This window comes from Xyrauchen texanus, chromosome 13, assembly GCF_025860055.1.
Source record: "Xyrauchen texanus isolate HMW12.3.18 chromosome 13, RBS_HiC_50CHRs, whole genome shotgun sequence".
In the NCBI taxonomy this organism is placed as follows: Eukaryota; Metazoa; Chordata; class Actinopteri; order Cypriniformes; family Catostomidae; genus Xyrauchen; species Xyrauchen texanus.
In genome coordinates, this window is record NC_068288.1 from 26224422 (window position 1) to 26249417 (window position 24996).

Below are 24996 nucleotides of genomic sequence, written 5' to 3' on the forward strand. Positions count from 1 at the left end.
TGCTACTGCCTGAATAAAATTTGATTTGGGCGAATATATTATTAGAGATTAATGAACAAAAAGAAAACACATTTTCTGAACGCTTTATTTAATACGTATTTATTTATATTAAAAATTTGCTCCTCGAATCCGATAATAAAAAGTAATTCGTTTTACAGGCATTTCAGGCTATCCATTGTGTTAACGGTCACGCATTTTGAACCGATTAGATTTGAAACAGGTACTACTGTATTATTATAGGGAAACCTAATAATTTAGTTGGTTCATTTCATTCAATGATAGCGCAGTATTAAAAACGGGATTTTGTTTGTTTTACTTTTAAAAACGTGCGTGAACGATACTGTATATTTAATGAACAATTTAGAATACATAAATATTTTAACAACATAATACATGTAATTTTTTTCTTTTCTACAGTTTATTTTTCTTTAAAAAAAAATGACAGAATGTACACTCTTCCATCGATCGCCAGCAGATGGACATCAAGAGCAAGACGTGAGCAAACTGAGACGATTTCAATTAACTTCTTGTATTCTAGGGGATGCCACTTTTCCATCAACAGCAATTTAGATGTATCTGTTAAATGTATCTGTAAGATATGTAAGATGCTCTAACTGGGTCACCATACTGGGCTTTTCACAGTGTATAGTCCTAAATTGAGACAAATTATTATTTTGAATAAAGAAAACATATTTAATGTAGTCTGTTAATTAACGAGTTCATAAAAACTGCCTGCATAATAATTAAGAATGAGACTGTACAGGATTGTACAGCTGTGACCAAGGATGGATTACCGACCGGGCCAATGGGGCTAGTGCCCTGGGGCCCTTGACTGCCCGGAGGGGCCCAGGGCTTTAATGTTGTGCAATCTAGTTTGGTGATCCCACCACTCGAAAACCCTTTTGGGCATGAACAACGAACACCCTACCCCATGCCACGCTCAACAACTTTTGGGCATGAACAATGAACACCCTCCTTTGCAAGTCATACTCTGTCCCTGTATGTGACATGTGATTTCACCTGCCCATTGGCACATTATCCTAGATAGAGGCCTCTTAATCTGCAGATGTGCTAGAAAGACTCATATTAGCTATATGAAAAAAATAAGAGGTAAAAATAACCCCAAACACTAAACCACTTAATCTTAAAGTAGCAGCAAGGTTAAAAGTGTACTAAATATATATATACAATACAATGTACGATATTAAATGTGTTTATTCATTGTTTTATATCAATACTTATCAGCAAGTGCATCTGCAGGACCTTACTTACAATGCCTCAGGGAAACTATCCTGAAATGGTACCATGTATTGTACAATTGCTAAGGCAGATGACTTGTAATATAATGTTAAAAAAAATGTGATATAATCCTTTTTTCTTTCCTATTTGATTTATATGACTGTGTGTGTATATTTGTGCCCCATTCTGTGGGTACTGTACAAGCAAAATGTAAGTATTTATATGAATATAAACTTATATTTGTTCTCACAAACAGAGCAAATGCAGAGAAAACACACCCCTTTTTATTCCCCTAAAGTGTTAACCATAAAGACAGATCCATTCTGTGTAGTGACTGTCTGAGGCAAAACAACCCTGGGATGAAGCTTTCTGGATGAAGAAGTCTGGAAACGCAAAAGAAATAGACCTGCACACTGAAAGAATGAGAGGCATGTCCTGCTCTCTCTGAACCCCAACAGAACTGTGAGCTGTTTTTTCAATCACAACAAGCAGTCTCCTTTAGCACACTAAACCTCATAACATGTCTCAGTGCCAGTGATATACTCACTGTCAAGAAATGTACACCAGCCAGATCTCAAACTATCCAGACACTGATGATGTCATTTCTTTAGGCAGAACTCAAGGGGCATATAGGAAATGTGGCAAAGCACCAGTTTAATCTATTATCAGTGCACTAAATTACTATAAGTCCTCAATCATTTTATGTGCAAAGTAGTGATGGGGAAGCAGGATGGGGGTGTTGGCTGCTGTGTGTGCATCTGACCCACAGTCTGCCATTGGATGAGCTCTGTGGTGGGAGGGGGTGTGTTCAGGCTCACAGTGTAGCGCTTGTGTTATGAGAGCCTTCTGCCGTCCCCTTCCACAGTTCCACGACCCTCAATAACAACAGTATTGCAGCCTTGAAGGCTGAATGTGTATAAAGGAGAGGAGCGCCGTTGCGGCTGCGTCCCAGTGCTGGATTTCCTTGAAGGTCTGCATCGCCTCTGCAGTGCCTTGGAAAACATAAGGGCCCCCCAGAGACCGAGGTAAGTGATGTGAGATAATACACCCTCTGTCGTCTCCATTATTCAACTTTTCTCTTGTTTACCTTTGGAAAATGCAACACACCTCTATACAACACTCTTACCCACCCCTCACTACCACCCTTTTTTCTTTTCATTTCAGTCTGATGTATAGTAAGCTGATTTTTCGGTAACAATTCAGTGCTCCTCCATTTCAGATTTCAATTGGTAGTCCAGAATAGACCAGATCCCTCACTACAGATCTGGACCTTTTTGATCATCGTGATGATGGCTGAGTCTCCCAACCTGCCTACCGTGACAGCATTTTTTGGGCATTATAGGCATATAGCATTATATGCTGTCTGGGTATGCAGCTTACTAGGATTTGATTTGAGAGAGTGAGAGCGTGTCTCTCGCTCTTATTGTCATAGCACTCATGCTTAATTTCATTCCACGATTGGAAGTGCCATGTTACAGTTTACCTCCCCACTGGGCTGTCCTAATGTCGACCAGCTTGCTGTCAATCTGGAAAGAGATGCGAGACACACGAGCCGGGAGTGATGCTTTTTAGCTACAGTTGGGGGGCCGTTCTGACTGAAAGCGTTCTTGCGCTAACCAAAAAATAAAACAGAACGTAGGTGTCTTAACAGTTGAAGTTGACGCCGGTCTGCGCATGTTTACATAGAACCCCCATTTAAAAACCGCGCACGGATGCAAAAAGCGTGTTTTGTCTGAACGACCCCGTATCGTTAGGCTCGCGCGGCGTCTGCAATGCTGTTCGTGCCGCAGCAATGATGATGTCTGGCTTTTTATGAGTGATCCAGAGGCGGTGAGCTCATCTGGCCGAGATCTCTACGCTATGCCGCGATGCCCGAGGCGGCGATCCAGCCATGGAGATAGGTTCCTTTATCATCCGTGTGTAGGGCTTTTTTTTGAGAGGCAGCAGCTGATTTAAATGATATGGGGTTAGTCTAAGTATATTTTAAAACAGGTCTGCTTTTCTTAAGCAATGCTTTTGTATTAGAATCGGCACATTGACTATAGCAAAACAAAAAAGCTCCAATCCATTGTGAATTATGGGTCTACAGGGCACGCATTGTGTGTTGTTGTGTCAACTGTGTTTACCTCATTGTTTAAACACCAAAAAGCCTATCATTCATCTATTTAGTTACACAATATATTATTTCATGGCAGACAGCCCTTTGCATTTGTAAAGTTTCCCAGGGAACTCACTGGCAGTTTGATGTTCTCAGGAATGCATTAAGGGAAGCGTGTGACCCAAGGTTAACCCATGAGTTATGCACCTCATGTATTGCAAGAATTATGAAGTCCTCCAATAATTTCAGAAATATTGTGCCTCCCTTGGTGTGATGTAGTTTACTCATTCTCCAAGCCCCTACATTGTATGGGTTCAGTCAAAGCAACCTTGACACAAACATTGTTTTTGGACAGACTTACAGCTTTCCAAATACACCTGGCTAGATTCCTTCAGAGACATTCATAAGTAGATTAGCAAGAGCAGCTAAACATCCTTCCATCCGTCTATTCATCCATCCATTTTGTAATGGATGTAACTAAGAGCACAAACAACTAGAGAAATAAATGAACGTTCCTGTGATCACTCATGTGGGCTTCATTGCACCAGAGACTAATGCCATGGCCTAAAACCCTGCCTCAGTGGCAGAGCTTTGAGACAGGACATTAGTGGAAGCAGTGGCTGTAAAGAAAGCTTAAAATCTACCAGATATGTTTGAACTCTCTAGACTATTTGCATTACACTAAAATGGTTGTATTGTGTGGGTAAAGTTTCTTAAATGTCTACAGTGGTGGGCATGAGAGAGCTCGTTGTGGAGTTTATGGAATTTGGCATAGCGAGGTCTCTTGGGGGAGCAGATGTTAGGCACTGTGGGGCCGATTCCTTGTCTATTGTTTTCTGCTGAAGGACATTTATCACAGAACGGAGATTGGAACAATGGCTGATATAATTTGCACGTTGTTTCTGCCCTTTAGATTTATTCTTCATATGAGCATTAGGAGAGAAAAAACTGTAGAATAAGAGGGACATTCCACAGAGGGATGCAAAAGGAAAATAAAAATTGGATTTGTATCAGCACCATACTTTTCATGTCATTGTGTTTTCGTGTTATAGGATCCAGTGTTCCAGTGTATGTGACTGGTTGGAAGGTGGAAACACTTTGGCTTCAAAGAACTGTTGCATCTGTCTCAGACCAGATGATTTGGATGAGCATGTAGCTCATGATTAAAGACCAAAGTATGCTTCTGTTGCCCACAGTATGTGTGATGCAAATTTGATCATTAACACAGTCTGTGTGCGGCCCAGATTTTCTTGACCTGCGGACATAGACCTTGTCTGTGTGCATCGTCTGCACATGTGCCTGCCGTTGACTGTATTGTACTAAAAGAGTATAACAAAGCAGCTTTAGTGTGCACACATTAAAAGCCTTCATATACGCTCATGGTCAGAAGAGTATACAGTACTTTGAAAGACAACGCAGTCGATCTGGCACAATCCGATCCAGAATGAAGTGTACCCGGGCTTTAAGAGAAGACGAGCAAGCTTCTTTACACCTTTATGTGCCAATAAAGCACCAAGTTGCTACATTGCTTGGTGGACATTAGAAAACTATATAACTTGGTGAAATTGTGGCTTCCTCTGATTCTGATTATTAATAATATATGTAATTATTCATTGAACACTGTGGTGAAATCACTGTAATACACAGCCTAAAGTGGCTTGGTGCTTTATTTAGCACTTAAAGTACATAATGAATTGCATCATCTGCATTTTTCTACTCATTCCATTTCACAAACAGACATCATCTGCCCTGAATAATCACCTGAACAATGGAATTTAAAATGTCAGCCAGTAAGCTAAAGTGGACTGATTCTGGAGTGATTGAGCAGAGAGATGGTCGTTGTATGGGATGGGTGGTTGTGGATGTTAAACTGTGAGCTGTGATCCTATTTTTTCCAACTGTCTATCAGTGAAGGCATCGAGCGTAGGAATGTAGATAAGCCTTGATCCAGATCAGTGATTCAACCGCTATATCTGTAAATCAGTTCCATTATGTGCATGAGTATATGAGCACCCTCGTGAGTGTGTGAGTGAGTGTGTGTGTGTGTATATATACACAATCAAATACTTGAATGTGAATGTTTAAAGACAAATGCTTGTCTTTAAGTGCATGCTTGTGGTTGAGATCTTGAAGGAATGTTTAGTTCAAGTGTTGATCTGGGATCCATCCAGGGAGCCTGTCCTGGATGAAGGCATTTAGATGTGCTTAATTCACATTGTGTGCTGGACCAGTGGAATCCACCATAAAGCTTGGGCTTTGAGGGCCAGATGGTTTTTTTAGTCTTTCTTTTTTCTTAGAGAAGCTTGGAGCAGATTCTAAGAGTTAAAACCTTCTGACCTCTTAAGACAATCTTTTCTGTTTATGTCTGAATTCTTGTCTGTTTTATGTGTTTTTAAGTCTTTAAAAGACACTTACACAACTGTCAAAACATAGTAATCCTATATATTTCATTATTATTCCATGAAAACAGTGGAATGTATGTAAAGAGCCATAAAGATCTACTATTTGGACCAGAAAGACATCATTTGTAATTTGTTTCAGAACTATGGAAAACTATTTTTTTCACCTCCTTTCCATAACTACATTTGGGCTTGATATACAGGCCTTGATATACAGGCCAATTACATCCTTATATGTAATCTTGAGAGGATGCAGGTTTGTCTGTTGCCCTTCTTGCCCTCTCAAATATACAGTGAAATCAGCGATCTCCAGGAGATTGCTGATGCAGCAGTCAGCTACAGACATTCAGAGACTGAAAGAGAAAATGAAATATACATTTACAAAATTGGTGTAACCAACACTTTTTATCTATGTTATCATTCTGATGCAGATTGTAGAAACATCCATACTAGAGCCATATTATTTATCAGTGGATTCATAATTTATCCAGACTGTTGGGGGTGTAGTTGTGTTGGAGATGTAGGTCATATGTAACTATCTTTAAAGTAATCCTTTGTTTCTTAATGGCATGTCTGACACTGTGTTTATATATTTCGTTCTGCAAATCTCTTGTCTTTATATGAGAATAGCGTTACCTAAGTAGAAAGCCAAGCATTTTGGCAGCACATCAGAAACAATCTGAAAAGCTTTGTTGCAGATATGATGAGCGTTCATCTCTTGCCAGCATAGTATATTTGTCAGTCATAAGGTGTTGAACATTAATATGAATGATGAACGTCTGTTGCTGAGCTGTTATGTTACTAAACTGTGTATTACATCTGTTTCTTATTTAGTTCTTCTTTGATGTCTACCTGCTGCTTTAGTTTATGATGGAGAAAAGGGTTATAGCATGAAATAGAGATTATGCTCTAGGCTAGCACTTCTGGTATAATATTCACAATTTAATATTTGCCTTATGTTTATTCTTGTTTTATACTATAAGTAAGCTAAAAGTGTTAACACTGGCTCTATGGCGCTATTACAACATTTCTATGTTTGTTTGAGCATCCTGATCAGCCTAACAAAGCAATATCTGTTTGTTGACCTATGGCATATGGGGTAAGTGTTCAGCAAACGTGTTTGGAAATAGTAATTTTTGCAATTTGTTTTGCTGATGCTGTGGCATGGAAATGACAAACTTCAGCAACATCACCTTTTCTTTTTTCAAACTTTAGAAATTAAGTAATGTATCAGATTAAAGTGAAGGAGGTCATGTTTAGTTTCATTACATCTCAGCCAATTCAGGACATGCCTTAAAATGCAGTCAATAAAAAATATTTTAATTAAATACTAGTTAGTTGAAATAAACAGATTATGGATTGATTAGTTGCATAATGAAATTAGAGTTTGCTCATGGCTAAACTCAATGTATCTGCTAAAATCAATTTGTCTGCCTTTATCATGCATGATATAATCCATGGTATGAAGCTTGTTTCATAGCATTTGATTCATATCTGTGGGCTATTGATAAGATTTAGACATACTTTATGGTTGAGAACAAAATGGGCATAATCAGCTTTAAAGTTGGTCATAATGTTTTGCAGGTTGACCTCCACATGTTGTTTCTCATTCTCTCTAATTCACCTTAGCAGACTCAGCCTTTCCCCATTTCTCAGTCTTTTAATTATCATTGCACCTCATAGTAAATTCCAATGTTAGAATTGTAAATGCACATCTGAAATAGATTCTTTCTGTTAAAATAAAGGCAACTGTTTATTTTCATTCATTCTGTATGAGTAAAAGACTATAATGGTTGTTCTATTGCTCAGCTTTAGTATAGTCTCCAGTACAGAGAGTTTTGTATCAGTGAAACTGAGATGAACGGACTGAGACTTAAATTGCACTGCAAAGCAGAAAGCTTGACACATGGCCTCATCCAGCTAGATTAATGAAGAGGAAAGTTGCACTGAAACTGCTTAGACAATAATCCAAAGAGATGAGAATACACGTTTTACAGCTGTGCAGATGGAACCAATGCTTCCACAGCTGATTGTGTTGTCATCACATCTCTTTATCTTAACATTCTAAAGGGAATTGTTTCATACTTAGACTAGTGGTAAAATCAATGTGTGTTTTTCTGTATGTTTTATCAAATGTGGCAACAGCCGTTATGATTACCAATAGTTTTTTTTTTTGTGTTTTTTTTTTTACAACTGATACCAATCCCCATATGATCATTTAACCTTTTTTAGGACCTCTTTCATAATTGGTTATATATAAGCTTTCTGCTCACTCTTACTGTTAACTGAATATCCCTCTTGGTAATGCTATAGCAGTTGACCAGTTTTTTGCTGACTTAAATAATATAGGTTAAAATATTCATTTTTAAAATGTATAGCTTATATATTTTAATAAGCCTTAAAAACAAATAGGCTTACACAAAATATTTTCTAGGCCTACATAATGATAGATAGCCCTAGAAAGAATGAGGTTTAGTGTTAAACTGAAGTCAATATATGAACCCAAATGTGCAATTAAGCACCTTTATTTATTACTTGGAATATTCATGGAATTTGATTATGCATGGTTATTATTTAATCATGTCACTCTTTCATTTAATTAATATTAATGTGAAATGCCATGTACACAAACTTTTCATATTTGGCAAACCTTGTACATTGCATCTTTCTTGAAGTCTTAAGGCGTTAATATGTTTCCTATGAAATCGAAGAACGAAAGAGTGTGACGTCATTTAGAACAAAATCTGGCCAAAAAGAATATGTTTTTGCATTTGTTTTGGTCGTTCGTAACAGTTCGTTGGGGAGAACTTTTAGGAAAACTTCTTACCGGCTGCTAAACACCTTCTTACTACTATTGGTCCACATCATCGGCAGGTGTGACTTAGAGCTCCACCTACCTTGATGCTAACAGCAAGTTTTGTTTATGTCGTTTAGTGAGACTTGGTGCAACTTACCTACATCTGTTTCGCTTAGAGATATTTTCCTAGACTATATCATGCATTTTTTTGTTGTTGTTGGTTTAATTAGTCTTCTAAAGGAATATATTCTTCTCAAATACTCTAAATTGCCCATTCACTTATGTGCCATCTGCAGCGAAAGCCATTCACACATCTGTCTTCATCATTATTTTGTCTTTATTCTGTAAGTTATCACTTTTATACACTTATCTTTGCAATAGGATCACAATAACATTGTAACCGGCATATATAATGCCCACGTATTAGCGCATTCACATTCAGAATATAAAAAAGATAAATAAAAATGTTCTACTGCATGTACTGTATATTACTTTAAATCATCATCGAGAAAACGTCTTCTTTTACTGACCGCGTGTAAATACTACTCATAGAATGAGGCATAAAGTAATTGATAACACGTAAGTTTTTACATGTCCTCATACTTTAATGTACTTCTAAAAGTCTCCCACAGCGGTGTGCTAGGTGTCTGAATGTTTGGAAACATTATACCATTGCTTGGCTGTTTAGGACCTTTTTTTACCCCTGAGCAAAGAATGAAAAGGAACTTCTGAAGTATAGTGAGGCCTTTAAAGGTGCCGCATGTATTGCGACTTGGCTGATCGATTTATTTGATTAGCCAAATTATGAAACCACCGATAGAGTTAAAGGAAGTGATTAACGGCCGATACTGATTGGTGACCGATAAATCTCAGATTACCTAACCATGAATAATAAAAGAATAAACAATTCTTCCTCTAAGTAATATACACTCACTGAGCACTTTATTAGGAAAACTATGGTCCTAATTAAGTGCCTGATGTGGTCTTCTGCTGTTGTAGCCCATCCGCCTCAAGATTCAACGTGTTGTGCATTCTGAGATGCTATTCTGGGGGCGTATTACAGAAAAGTTCCTATCTTAAGTCTAACTTAAGATCTGATCTGTTAAGTTAGAATTTGTCAAAAATTTATATTACAGAAGCAAATCCAAACTGTAGTTAAGATAAGATAATGCACTGGACATTTTCTGTTATAGCTTTCTTCCTAAATGAGATCCTAAATAAAATTGCCATGTAACAAATCAAATAAGACAGGATTCCAAAGTTAGGATGTTTCTGTAATATGCCCCCTGCTCACTACAATTGTACAGAGGGGTTATCTGAGTTACCGTAGCCTTTCTGTCAGCTCTATCCTGTCTGGCCATTCTCTGTTGACCTCTCTCATCAACAAGGAATTTCCGTCTGCAGAACTGCCACTCACTGGATGTTTTTGGCATCATTCTGAGGAAACTCTAGAGATTGTTGTGTGTGAAAATCCCAGGAGATCAGCAGTTACTTGTTATTGAGAATTACTCAAAAATCCTGTCTGGCACCAACAATCATACCATGGTCGAAATAACAGAGATCACATTTTTTCCTGATGGTTGATGTGAACATAACTAGAGCTCCGGACCCGTATCTTCATGTTTTTATGCATTACACTGCTGAGTCACGATTGGCTGATTAAACAATCGCATGAATAAGAAGATGTATAGGTATTCCTAATAAAGTGCTCAGTGAGTGTAGTTCATTATCTTAACTGTTTAAGATTAGAGGTTGTGGTTGGCAGGTAGCATGCTGTATTAATATAGAATGTGCGCTCACAGGTGTGCATTTACAGTAATTTCATAATCGTGGCCCGTCCAATCCATATTCAGAGACTGAACTGTCGGTTATAAATTTTTTATGAACAGTTCTCTGTTCATTCTTGGAATACAGATTTGTGCTGAAATTGTCTAGCTAAAGTAGTAACAAGCATCCAGTGTCCACAGCATGAACCACCACAGGAAGAGCGATACATTTTTGTCTTGTTTGTTACTATTGGTCAGAACTTTACTAAATACTTCTGGTCCTAAAGTAGGAAGATTTTATGTTTTATGCTTGTTATTAATTCAGCCACATCCTTCCTACAACTGCCCTTTCTCACAATCTAAAAATAAAAACCTTTTAGGGAAGGAATTCAAACTATAATTAATGACAATAAATGTGGTATTCATTGTGGAGTCCTACATAGATATGTCAGAATTTTGGTTAATAACCACCTCAGGGAAAGTATGTAGCCATCTGCTTTTGATTGCATTACTTCTACTGTTCCAACCACCCAGTTGCCCTAGTTAGATTACAAATCTTTCCTGTCTGAAATAAAGCCCTCATCCAACCTGTGCTATCTTGAAAAAAAAAAAAAACAGTTTGGGACGAGGAAAAGAACAAAATAGATAGTGATATGAGTGGAGAACAGAAATTGCTTTAGAAAACAACTCTGATAAGAATAAGATGGAATCTCTGGTTTTGAAAGAGAGGGAAAAAGAAAGCGATAAAGAGAAGAGATAGCTATAATGTGTAGCATTGCCTCTAGCTTTGCTTTGGCCTTTTGGAAATCTGTCAGAGGCTTTAGAGTATGGAAGATCCTCAGAGTGCCAGATGCTTCCTGTTGCACATGACTGCTAACTGAACTCCAGACCACAAACAGGAGATGTGTTTATTTCCATGTGTGAGAACAAATACACCGAATAAACTCCCAGCCACTTAGTTCTGTTGTAATCTGGAATTCATTTGTTGAATAAATAATATATACTGTGTGTGTGTGTGTGTGTGTGTGTGTATAGACAGACTTCTGACCTCCTTATGACTCCTGTTTACCCCCTTAGCGTTCATAAAAAGGGCAGAATTAGTGACTGCAGTTTAAGAACTTGATTGTTTCTATTTAAAGCATGGTGTAGTTATGAATATTAGAAGCAGAAATGAGAAGCAATCAGCTTCCCGTGTCCTGAGGTTGCTGATTAAGACAGTGTCAATTAGAAAACTGCTGACAATGCCTGTACATACATAATAACATTTAAGTTAGCCTCTTTGGCAGGGAAAGAATGGCATCTCTTCAACTGAACAAAACCTTCCTCCTAACTATTTATTGCTGTAAATTATTTATTTGTGTTCATATTTACGGAGTGCGTTTATTTAAATTAGGTGTGTCATTCTTTTTAGCGCAAACGTATGTTGCGTACATAATGGTATTGTGTTGTGTCTACTGCATTGTCCTCAACCTGGCAGTCAGAACCAGCCTCCAAAATGGGGAATTGTAGAATGCAAATTGTGTTACTAATTTTTTGGGATTGTTTGCGGTGTTACCTAATTTGAATAATTCCTTGAATCAGGCTAAAAAACAATGAAGACAGCAAATGGAAATAAATGGTGCTATTAGCGGCTGCAATCTATTCTAAATGAATTCACTCTCTTCATTTTATTTTGTGTTTTTGAAAGAAATTAGCAATTAGCAATTGCTTTAACAAAATGTTCATTATTCGGAGACCCTGTTTTTGTTACTTTATGCATGTTCGCATGGATCTGCTGTGCAGTTTGAACCAGTCTTAAAAGACACACTTCACCTTTGGCTTGGATGGAATTGTCCTCAGAGGGCTGATTTTGTCCTTCAGAGATGCACTGATCAGATGTTTTACCATCAGCGGAAATGGAATAGGAGCCTTGCCCACAGTTCCTTGGAGACAGTCCGGACTTCACAAATGTGTCCTTGGGAGCTCTGTAGCTACTGTGTTATTTTCTCTCAGAAAGAACTGGAGAAGTTTTTCATTTCAAATGGCCTTCCATTTATCTTCTTCCTCCTTTATTTTTGTCTGTTCTCAGGAGTTGTGAGAGTATAAAAGTGCTTTCCTTTGAATCAAGAAAGCAATAGTGCCTACTGGCTTTACATAAAGCTTAATATCTTGCACTTGATGCAATGTCATCTTTGCAATAATATGTGATTTAATGGTAACACTTCAATACGTTTTTAGAAGTTAACATCAGTTAGCGCTGTCAATAACTTGAACTTATCAATTGTGATAATGAGGAATATGTTTACGGCATTTATTCATGTTAATGTTAATTATATATTCTAATACATTTTGAACATTAAAAGTTAACATGACTTAATACATGAACTAACACAACCGTAATACATTCACATATTAACATTAAACACGATTAATAAATGCTGTGAGAAATTATTGTTCAACTGTTAAAAGTGGTAACCTGCAATTGCTACCTACAGGATCTATTTCTACTTTATCTAACCATTAAAAATGAATTTTGTTATTGTAATATTGTCAGGCAGATTCTGTCATTAAGTTTATTTAATATAATTTTTTACTTCAATAAAATCAGTTAATTTAAATGTTAACACATTAAGCGCATTTTTAGGTTCACAGTTTTTACTGTGGATATTAATAGTGCTTTAAGTTAACCATTGATATATTGAAGCAATACATAGGCCCACTGTATATCAATGTTGACATTACACAAAAGGCATTTCAAGGACCCTCCTTGTCAACTGTTAACATACCAAATATTCTATCAGGTATGTTCAGCTGTTTTCCCTCCACCAGATTTGTTATCAAATTTGTAGATACCCTATGAAAAACACAGCACATGCCATTTACTGATAACAGAGGGCACTCCAAGTTCAAGTTGTCCTGTAATTTAAATGGTGCCAGGTTTGGGAGAAGATTCCATTAAAAAAACATCTGGATCAGTTACAAGCAGTTATCTCTTAAACATTCTCATTCTTCTCATCCAATTCACTTTTGGAAGCTTCTAGCCTTTGGACAAATGAGGATATCCATGATGAAAAAGAGTGAAAGAAAAAAGAAAAAAAGATGGAATACTCAGATCAAAGAACAGCACAATGATACTTGTCTGCTTGGAGAAAGAAGCCAAAGCTTGTGAGAAGGAGGTCAAAGAAGGAGAAAGACTGACGGCTCCCTTGATTCAATCTTTACGAATTCCAAGCCTAATCTTTCAATAAGTAGCATGAAAACATTTGCCTTGAAGCAATCTAAAATACACCTGCACTTTCTCAGGAACTCATGAGCAATTTGAGTCTGCAAAGTATTGAAGAAACCAATAGCTGTGTGCTTTCATTTACTTGAAAACTTTAATTTCTCCCTAGAGGTTTATAAGTACATTTTTGTAACAGGTTTCTATATGTGTTGACAAGGAGGAAGCGGAGGATGGAAACTTCATCTCAAACAGTAAGTTTTATTTTCACACTTGGAAAATAAATAGCTTGACAGCTTAACAATAACACAGCCTCAGTGGGTGCGTGGTTCCTCCTTATATCACGCTCCCCTGTGCTTACTACAATCAGAAACGGGAGTTTCTTAGGAGACATTGTAGCGCTCAGGTGTGTGTACCCTTACCGCTTTCTCTCTCTCCGGACGAATGCTCGACCATGCCCCAGCTGCCACAATTCTCTTTGCAAAAGAAGACAACTTAGCCCAAACATTTGTGTGTGGTCAAACAACATTATTACATGATAAGTCGGCATGTTGTTGCCGAGAGTTCCAGTGAATCGAATATTTTGACCAATCACTGACAAGCAGCATCTCCCTTCAGATCCCCTTTCATCTGTTCCAGTGTTTACCCTCTCTTGTGGTGCAACTGGAAGCATTTTGTGTCTGCAGTTTGGGAGACCTGGGTTTGGATCCCGCATTGAAACCATGAAATAATTGCGTTCACATAATCAGTGAGGAGCACGATTTGCAGGTTGAACTTGTCACCAAAGTACCACGATAAAAAGTTTACAGCTCTTATATGCACAGTCAATACATCAAACAAGAACTTCCTCCAATGCGTGTTGCTATTTGTTTACATTAGTAAAAATTTGCGGTTGTCATTTATTAAACAAACAGCTATTCAAAGAGTCTTTTCATGCACATAATATGTTTATTTTATCTATCAAATAGCCTAATTGTCACCAAAGTACCACGATAACAGTTCACAGCTCATATATGCACAGCCATCATATCTAAATGTGATCTACCCATGCACGCAGCCACGTTTGCTTATTATTAGGTGCAGATGCGGTTTTCATTAACACAAACATCAACTCAAACAATCTTTTCAGGCATATAATACGTTTGTTTTCTGAAAAGGGCAGCCAAACACTCTCAAAAGCACCAAGATTACAGTTTAAAACTTTTATACTCATAGTAAAAACGTGCTGATCGGGTGTGATTATCCAATGCACACAGCCAAGTCTGTTTACATTAGTGTTTGTCACACACACACACACACACACACACACACACACACACACACACACACACACACACACACACAATGTCTGAGAAGTCAAACAGTGCATATAGGCAAAACGGACTGCTGATATTATTTATTCATTTGTTTTTACATCTATAAAAATGAAATAAATAAAACAAATACAGTATAGGAGACATAACCCATTTGTTCACATGTTTACTATATTATATACAGTATTTTATTTTATCTATGAATTTTGTTTTAAATAAAATAAATAAATTATCCTCTACATTCTGCCCACCTCTACTGGCTGTGCAGTGTCACGTGTAAAATTAACTCACTCAAGGGGGCACTGAAGTGGAATTAGTCCCTACTCATGAAAAGGTTAAATATTCAAATAAATTGTATGTTTAATTGGATTTTTATTTATTTGCAGTGCGACACACCATAGAATATATTTACAGTATGCGCTGTCAATTTGTACTCTACAGATGATTTTAAAGGAGTGTTTTGGACCAATACAGTGGCTAAACAACATTTCAGCTAATGCATGCAAGATATTGATTTAGGTGTCCTGCCATTTTCCTACCAAATAAGAGGATCATGCCAGATTTATTAGGGAAAATGGCAATCATAACCAATACAAAATTGTTCTCTCTTCGGGTACTCTATATTTTCTAGGCTTATCAGATTATATATAATAAAGCATCTGATATTTCTGCCATGTGATAGTAAAGCTGGTCCTCGAGGTGCTCTGGCAGATGTAAAAAGTGAGGAATCACATATATGCTTTTGTTAGGCACTTCGATCCATTCCATACTGCACCACTGCCAGTGCAAATGCTCCAATACAACCAAGTGGTACCAAAACGAGATAAATGACTCCTACTTGCAAAGAGTGGAAAATCAGTTCCCAAAGGTGAACTCTTCTATTTTTTCTCTCTCATAATAGCAAGAAACGCTGAGAAGCATTAAGTGTTTTGTCATTGATTCTGCTGAAAGCAAATTTGCAAGTCTAAAAAAGTAGCAAATAGTTGGAAGACACATAAAAGTGTCTATAAGTTCCCAGTTGATGAGAAGGCTTATCAAACAGTGTATACACAGGGCTTTTAAATGAATTGTTCTTTTGCCTCCTGGGCCAGTGTTTCCAAACGGATTTTGTCTTGTAGTATGTATTGTATACCCACAGCCTCATCATAAATACTCAAGAACCAGATCTTCAGCACCAAACTAGAAATGTGCTCTTTTTATCTCATATCAACAAAGTACTGTATACTTTATATTGAGTGAAACCCGTTATTAAAGTTAATAAGTTGATCCTTAGAGGATTCCTGCTGCAGGTGTGTGGCACAACATGGATAGCATGTTACTTAAGTCCATAATGTACTGTATGAGGAAAACGTTGTAATTATTGCAGATTGAGTTCAGTGTTTACATTCTTGTGCATTCCGATGTAGTTCGAGAAATAGATTCTGTGTTCTTTTTATTGTATTATAAAAACAATAAATTATTATAATTATATATATATTTTTTTATAGTTTTGTGGCCCATTTTCTTGTGCCCTGGTGTTAGAGATACTTGTTGATATAGCTCATGTGAGCTGGTTTCACTGGGCTTTGCTCGTCTGTCCTCACATTTCTATATGAGCATTCTTGCTTGTTTGCGGCTGCTTGTTTTTTGTTTCTGTTGGTGAACAATAGGATGATAAAATGACTGTGGTGTAGAGGGCATGTTCTGTTCTCACCTACCTTTCACCACGTCACACAAGAAGTTGAATTACATTTGCTAAGAGTGTTGAAAAGAATGTGAATATTTTTTTAGTGTTTGGTCAATTATTATTTGTATGTGCAGCATAAATGTTCATATTGTTTCTCAAACGGATGTCTATATTTGCAGTTCTGGTCCTTGTTGACTGACATAAGATATGGGAGTTTGGAATTCATGACATTCAAGCGGGGACACTGTCGCATAAACTAGATTTTTTTCAGATTCTGCAGTAAATGTGAGTGGTGCTTGCATGTTTAAAATCCCCCTACATGATGGTAGGGTGTTATGGGTGGTTTTTAGGCATAGCTATGCAGTTGCGAGGGCGTTCTTGGTGGTTGCCAGGGCATTGCTAAGTTGTTGTTTACTTGCCCAAGTCAAAAAAGCCCTAGATATGGCTTGAGCCCCTCCTTCAATGTAAGGCTATGTGAATTTGTTCACTATTTAATAATTAACTTAGGGAAAATTGTAAATCTGAAAAGCAATTGCATGCCTCTTCTCATTAAGCCACAAGATTTGAGGTATATCATTCATGTCCATCACACAAACTGTATGTGAAGAGTCACACTGCAAAAATGTTCTCAGAAGAATAATAATGAACAAGAGATTAGTGATACATTCCTTAGCAAGTACCACTAATAATTTGCCATTGTTTCAATCTACTCTTGTCAGTACCTTAGAATTAGTTACTATAAGCAGCATTAGTGTGCAAGTGTTCTTCTATATCATATATATATATATATATATATATATATATATATATATATATATATATATATATACTGTATATATAAGTAAATCATGCAGGATGGATAAAAAAAGAGCCATACAACATATGAGTTTGGCCTCACACACATACACCTCTCTTTATCTGTTGACGTCAGGTCAGGTCAGGTCAGGTCAGGTCAGCCCCATCCCTCACACACATTCATTATTCCTTCCTCAGCCCTGTGTTTAGGGTTGCCACCCATCCTGTAAAATACAGAATCGTCCTGTATTTAAAGATAAAATAATGTGTCTCTTATCGAATGAATACGGGACACGATTTGTCCTGTATTTAAGCTGGTCAAATGGCGTCTTGGTGAAATCGTTCCAGCTCGCTAATTTAACATTGATATAAGTTGGAAAAGGTGGCTATGGTGGGTTAAAAGTCCACAAATGGTGCTAAAACTGTGGATTTTTTTCTATATAAATGTTCAATTAGATCAAACAATGTGTGAATACAATCTCATGAAGTCATAAATACAAATACAGGTGAAAGAAGAAAACTAAATATGTATGAAACAAACCAAAATGTATACATAAATAAGATAAAGGAGACCAATAATCAAAAGATCAAAATAAATATATTTTGAACATGTTTTTCTTTTTAATAAGTCAGGTGTCAGGAAAGTTTTCATTTCAGCATATAAGAAAGGTTATACCATTTTTATTAATAACTCATATTATCTCAATGCATTTATTGCTAAAAATATGTAGGATGTGGTTAGTGGCCAAATCAAGTCAAGTCATTTTTATTTGTATAGTGCTTTTCACAACACAGAACGTTTCAAAGCAGCTTTACAGAACATCATGCATTAACAAAAAATGTAACTGTAATATCTATAAAGTCTTAGAGTGATCATTGTATAGTTTGTTTAAATATGATTGTAAATTGTGTATAAAAATGAAATAATGAAATAATAGTTGTATTTAGAACACCTGTGAGCAAGCTGAAGGCGAGCGACTGTGGCAAGGAACACAAAACTCCATAACCTTGGGCCAGGCTCACTGTGGGTGCCAATTCCCCTCTGGCTAACCAACATGAATATAATGCCAATATTAGTTATTTATGTGCAGTGGAGGTCATAGTTTAAGATTAGTAAACTAAGTAAGTATTAAGGTCCAGTGTTTAAAATATTTTTTTTATGAACTGTAAGATTAATGACTAAGGTCTTTGAAGTCCATCCTAGATTAACTGTAGAAGTTCACATAGATACATTGTAATTTGTTAGTTGGCTGATGAAGGCTTTTGTTGGCAATTCAATTACAGTCTATGCATTCCATTTCAAGAGTGTAGTAGTACATCAATAGACAAAGGTCTATAGAAACGTATATAAATACATTTGTTTTCTGAAAAACGCAGCCAAATTCTCTCAAAAGCACTACGATTACATTTTAAAACTCACATACTCACAGTGAAATCATGCTGATTCCATCAGCCTGTGCAAAAAAGATTGTTTACCCAGGTTTGATCCTTTAAATAAGGTCAGATAATTCCATGACTGTTTGGGATTGTTTTCTTTTGCTAAACTTTAACACAAAACATAAGGTTTCAGGTTTCTTTAAGCTCTGCATAGTCATGCAGCAGTATTTATCTTTGAATCAGAGTATTGCCAAATGGTGGCATATTAAAATGAATTGAAACTTATTTACTGATTTGACAGAGGAAATGTGGTACTCTAACTTACTTTGCATAACATGTTCTTTATGTATATACATTGTGGCAGTACCAGTATTCTGTATGTTGAAATTATTGTTCACTAGATGCTTTTGTTTACATTATTTATGTTTTAGCCAAACAAAAAACGTATTTGTCCCCAGCCGCTATTGACCTTATTCACGCTAGTGCCATCTTTGATATTTAATGGAATGAAAACAAGCCTGTGAGGGATAGACTTACAATCTCTTTGATGGCACGGATGTCAGAGCCACCGCTGGCCAAATTGATGCCCTACGCAGATTTCCAGGTGGAAAGGGTTGGCGGGGGGGCGAGGTTGGGGTTCACTCGATATGAGCGTGAAGGGATATTAGCGATCGTCTGTATTCCACAACTACTTTTAGGTCCTTGAATAATGTATAACGTGCGAGTAAGGGCAGCTGGTGGACTTTCTGTTGCCCCATAGGGTAAGATGGTGCCCCCTAGGGAGTTGGTGCCCTGCGCAGACTGCGTAGTATGCGTGTAGGAAGTGGCGGTACTGACGGATGGTATAAAGCTGTATAAAGCACCCTAGATCACATCTGATTTTCCACAGTTCATTTTCTCTGGAGTTCTTTGTATACTGAATGTTCATGGACAGATATTTGATCAATGTTTTGTACATGGAACGATCCAAAAACACTTTGGCATGAAATAAAACTTCACCCTATCTACTTTCTAAATGCATGTTAGTGATCTTATTGTGAACGATTCATCCATGCATGTTTTATTTTTACGGATTTTTTTTGTTTATGGTTTATGTTGTCAGTTTGACCATAAATGCATTGAGATCGTTGCTCAGTTTCACCAATAACCAGCTCTAAATCGAGCAGCACGGTAGTAAACGCGCATTCAGATCTGCCTCCATTCTGCTGTGAAATGCCCATATATTCACAACCCAATCAACAAACTGTGGATAACCTCAAATCCCACCCTAAATTTTTTTCTTGTTTGATAAGCTGTTTCTCTCGGAAATACGCCACAATACGTAAGTGAAGTCGGTCGCAACTTCCATTTCATGCCAACTTTAAACTGCCGTACAGCCCATTGAAGAGACTGTAAGTCTATCCCTCACAGCCTCATTGTCATTCCCATTAAAAATCAAAGAAGGAGCTAGCGTGAATAAGGTCTATTAACCTCTCCAAAATAATATGCATTTACAGATTAATCCACCCAAAAAATTAAAAATCGCAATGCTGTTTTTCTAATACTCAAATATGATTTATGTGTGATATGTTCTTATTAAAATGTATTATTTCAAACATACAGGCTATATTTTAAGCATATTTCTATTTCAAAATAAATGATATATACATATATATAATTATATTCACAGAAAGAAAAATTAAACAGATGTAATGAACAATGGAGAAAAGGAAAGAAAATGGAGGGGAAAAAATAAGATTGTTTGGTAATCCACTATGTATTCTGAGGTCTTGTGCTGAGCCCCCCCACACACATGCTTGGCTGAGAGCCTCTTGATTATTGATAGTGGGAGTAATTTGGCCGTATCCTCAGCAGCAGAGCACAAACAGCACGCAGCAGTATCTGTAGACTTCCAGAATCGGCCTGTACACAAAACAGACCTTGTTCAAAAGAGACAATGAAAATCCTTATTCTTTCTTTTTCTTTCATTCCTTTATATTTTATTTCTCGTACAGCCAAACATTCCTTTTCCATTCATCAAAAAACACATGTATGATCATTGTAATATACCCTTTATGAGATTTCTAATGTGCTCCTTTCCTCAGGTAATGACTCATCCAGGATCAAGCAAATAGAGTAATGTAATCAGTCTAATTGAATGAGTAAATTAATTACTTAAACACTGCTATTTCTCCACATCCTAAATATGAAAAAAAAAAAAGTGTGATGAGCTGATTTAAACACAAAATTCAATTGATGTGCTCCAATACACACATATAAATCTGGAAATCACCAATTAATGTTATATGACAAATGACAGTGGTGTATTTAGAATCTGAAGCGATTTTCATCACTTTATCAAACTCTATTGCACATGCTTCTAATAACATTTAATGAGCTAATCAAACATTTTAGTCTGTCAAGTGTGATTGTATAACTCATTAAGACATTTTATTCATTTTACTTCATTGAATCATGGATGCTACTGCTGCAGAGCAATGGAAAAAATATATTTTGCATGATTGCATCCCACATTGTAACTGCCAGCCTCTTTTCCATGCCAGTTACCATTGATAATCTATGCATGATACTCTTTACAGGGCCACACAGTTTTATTGAGGTTTCCCTCTCTCTCTTTCTCAGACTTTTCCATTAGTCTTTGTTCTGGCCTGGTTCAGACGTGGCGGTTTAAATACAAACAGCCTGAGGTTCTTATCAGTCCTTCTCACACTGTACTCTTTCCCAGGAAACCCGTTCAGACTCACTTTATCACACGCTCACTCTTCCACTCCCCCCTCAGCCCCAGCCGTCTCACAAACACACAGTATACCTTCCCTCTCGCTCCCCTTTTCAGTTGAGACACATCTTTCTCTTTCAATAGTGGCATGTCTTTCTCTTTTTTCTTTCAATTGATCCTTTGATTCATGTGTTAAGTCGTATATGGCTACTTTACTTCATATTTTTCAGATTTTTTTTTATCCCATATTGTGCAACTCTTGTGTTAATCACATGCTTCAGGGTCGTGAGACTGCTAAAGCTCTCTTTAAAGGGGCAGTTCACCATTATTAAGTGTAATAATCACATAGCTTCATACCAGTGTTGAAGCTTTCAAGCATTTGCAAGCAGCTTGTCTGTGGTTTGTGTAGTTCTTCATGGAATTCAATTAAAATTGGCATCATGATGAAGCTGTATATAAAGTTGTTTTTGCTGTTATTATGTCTTTAATAACGTGAAATATATTACATTTAAAATAAAATGTACAATTTAAAATAAATGTCAAAAAAATACTCTTGTCCCATATTATTGAATTAAATTAATAATAATTAATATTAGTTAATTAAAATAAGTTGAGGTTATTTCAGCATGATCACACAGGAAATCCAATGTACCCTGGAATCAACTCCATTCTGACAAATTACTAACAAGCGGCATCCCCAGTCAGACATTGCTGCAACAATTCAAATGCATTTACCTCTGACATTACTGATAGTGTGTTGTGTGTGTTATGCAACCTCCTGAAACAAGTAGGAAGTAATCACTTTCACTAAAAAATGGTGAGCGTGATTTGGAGGTTTCATTTTCGCTCTACAAATAAATGTTTACTCTAGTGGTTAGGTTTAGGTTTGGAGTTAGGATGTATGGTTAATAAAATATGTATTCCTGTTGAATGTATTACATAATTTACAACTTAAATTCAACTCACTTTCTGTAGATTTTTCACCTTTAAACTTGAGTGATCAAGTGCCCATACATTCAACAACACTTGCAGCTTCTGCCACTGGGGGCAGTGGTTCAAATTTTGGTAAGCACTGGCCTATTTCAGCAGTAGAACTTTCAATCTACTTTTGCCAAATTCACCGTGTGATCAGTCTAGTCATTTCTGTGGCACTTGCATCAAATGGAATTTCAAACATGTTTCTCAAATACTTCTCCATCTTCCATTGGTTGATCGACCAGATAATTCGTCACCAAATTCAACTTGCAATGTCAGGAGAAATTATTTTAACATTCAAAGAAATTACACACTTCACCTGTAACTTGTTCGTAGTGGTTAATATATGGTTCATATTCAGCCTTCTCTACTGTACTTTGTCTCTGTAAATACTCTGTTTCTGTTCATACATACTGTTAACATTTCCACAGTAATAATTTAGTAGATATAAAAACATTTTATACAATTATTGATGAGAACGTTTGATCTTTTTAAGAGTCAAAGAGTTTGGTCACGCTTACTCCACCCAAGGGGGGTTTGAGGTTAAAGATGATAGTCTAATGAGTAATGTCATATATTCTTGTGACAAGGAGGAGTGTGTGGCCGGGCCGTGAGGATGCATGGCCGGTGCTGAATCAGCTGATCAGCGGGAAAGTGAGATGCCAGTTCAAGAGAGACGCACACGGCCGTGCTGCATGTGTTTATGTTTGTTTTATGTTGAGTTTTGCATTAAAACTTTGTTGACTGTTCAGCCGGTTCCCACCTCCTCCTTGCCCAACCTTTAACTGTTACAATTCTTTAATCTAATCCACAGCAATGCTCACATAGCTCACTTCACATTGTGGGAGCCTCAACATCAGTTCCTCTCATATCTTCACAGAGGCACATGATACGGATGCCAGTGTGCAGGGAAGCCTTAAAGGGTTAGTTCACCCAAAAATGAAAATTATCCCATCATTTACTCACCTTCAAGCCATCCTAGATGTATATGACTTTCTTCTTTAAGCCAAACATAATCGTAGTTATATAAAAAAATATCCTGGCTCTTCCAAGCTTTATAATCGGAATGAATTGTAACTTAGATTTTGATGCCCAAAAAAGCGAATCCATCCATCAAAAAAGTAATCCATACGGCTCCAGGGGGTTAATAAAGGCCTTCTGAAGTGGAGAGTGAGAACCACGAGGAGGTTACCCCATGTAACTCTACCCTCCCTAGCAACCGGGCCAATTTGGTTGCTTAGGAGACCTGGCTGGAGTCACTCAGCATGCCCTGGATTCGAACTCGTGACTCCAGGGTGTCAGTGTCTTTACTCACTAAACTACCCAGGCCCCCCAGTTAATCAATGTCATCTGAAGCAATCAATTCGGTTTTGGATGAGAACAGATATCATAATTTCAATCATGAATTCAAGCTTGATTACATTTCCTATAGCACCATATAGTGCCCTGCGCATGCATCAAGCACTAGGACGTGTAATTGAGCTTGAAATCATGATCATGCCTAGAGCTTGCAATGACAAGATGTACAGTGACAAAGGAGTTTTATTTTGGTTTGTTCTCACCCAAAACCTAATGGATCATTTCAGAAGACATTGTTTTAACTACTGGTGTTAAATGTATTACTTTAATGTTGCCTTTATCTGCTTCAAACATCTGGCCACCATTCACTTGCATTGAAATTACCTACAGAGCTGAGATATTCTTCTTCAAATCTTTGTTTGTGTTCTACAGAAGAAATAAAGTCATACACATCTGGGATGGCATGAGGGTAAACAATAAGATCATTTTTATTTTTGGATGAACTATCCCTTTAAGTTAATTAATCCCTTAGTCTTTGACATAAAAAAAAGATTTTTTTAATCTTCTATTCTAATTACGAATATTTGGTAGGTTACATTGATTATTTTAATTATTTGATTAGTTTCTTACCTGCTTTCTGTGAACCTATTAGAACAGATCTGCGAACCATTTTTGGGTCAGGACCCACCAGTTGAGTACCACTAATTGAAATAATGACACCTTCAGAAATATTATAAGGAGTCTATATAGTGGAATTAAGCTCTTTATATAGATAAAAGAAAAAGCCATAACTAAACTGTAACAATATGTGTCTCTAAAGCATCTTCCTGCAATATCTCATTACCATAGTCTACAAAATCTAATAAAAAAGTAGCCCTTTCATACACATGGTATCAAAACGCTTCAGAGCCTCTGCAAGTGTCAAAACACTTTATATTGTGTTTACTTGAATAGTGTTTCCACAGGGAAACAAGTGTTGTCTGTTTCCATTTTCTTTGCCAGAGATTCATGTCTGCTGTTTTTGTTTTGTCTGGTTTACAGCACCATCCCCTGTTGTTTGCTTTTGTGTTTTATTAGTGGTATTTTGTCCAAGTGCTATGGGTTTTGCCTCCATTTGACTCTAGTGATCTCACTAATGAATATGAATCAAGTAGTGTGCATCCCATGGCCACTCTTGAGCATTTAGCATTGCCATACAATATTTAGCAGATGATGCTATGATTTAGTGTTAACACTATACATGGAAAAATATGCAGTGCATTATTCAAGACAAATATGTGAGATTGATGCACTGTATGCTAGAGAAGAAATTATATCTTGGCGCTTCACCAGACCTTGAAATAATAGATAGGGCCAT

The 24996-nt window shown here is 36.9% G+C and overlaps 1 protein-coding gene across 2 annotated transcripts in view; it reads left to right on the forward strand.

Annotated features, from left to right (window-relative positions):
- Positions 1-2100: 2100 nt before the first annotated feature.
- The window catches only part of kank4 (KN motif and ankyrin repeat domains 4), a 61455-nt gene continuing 38559 nt past the window's right edge, over positions 2101-24996 (forward strand). Inside the window, exon 1 of one of the 2 annotated variants that reach the window (XM_052140277.1) lies at positions 2101-2264. Coding sequence is in view for 1 of the 2 variants with exons in the window: in XM_052140276.1 (XP_051996236.1) it covers positions 13732-13752 (21 nt within the window). In the remaining variant the exon portion in view is untranslated. Of the gene's footprint in view, positions 2265-13715; positions 13753-24996 lie in introns of those variants that run through there. The other variant, XM_052140276.1, reaches the window with a different exon arrangement.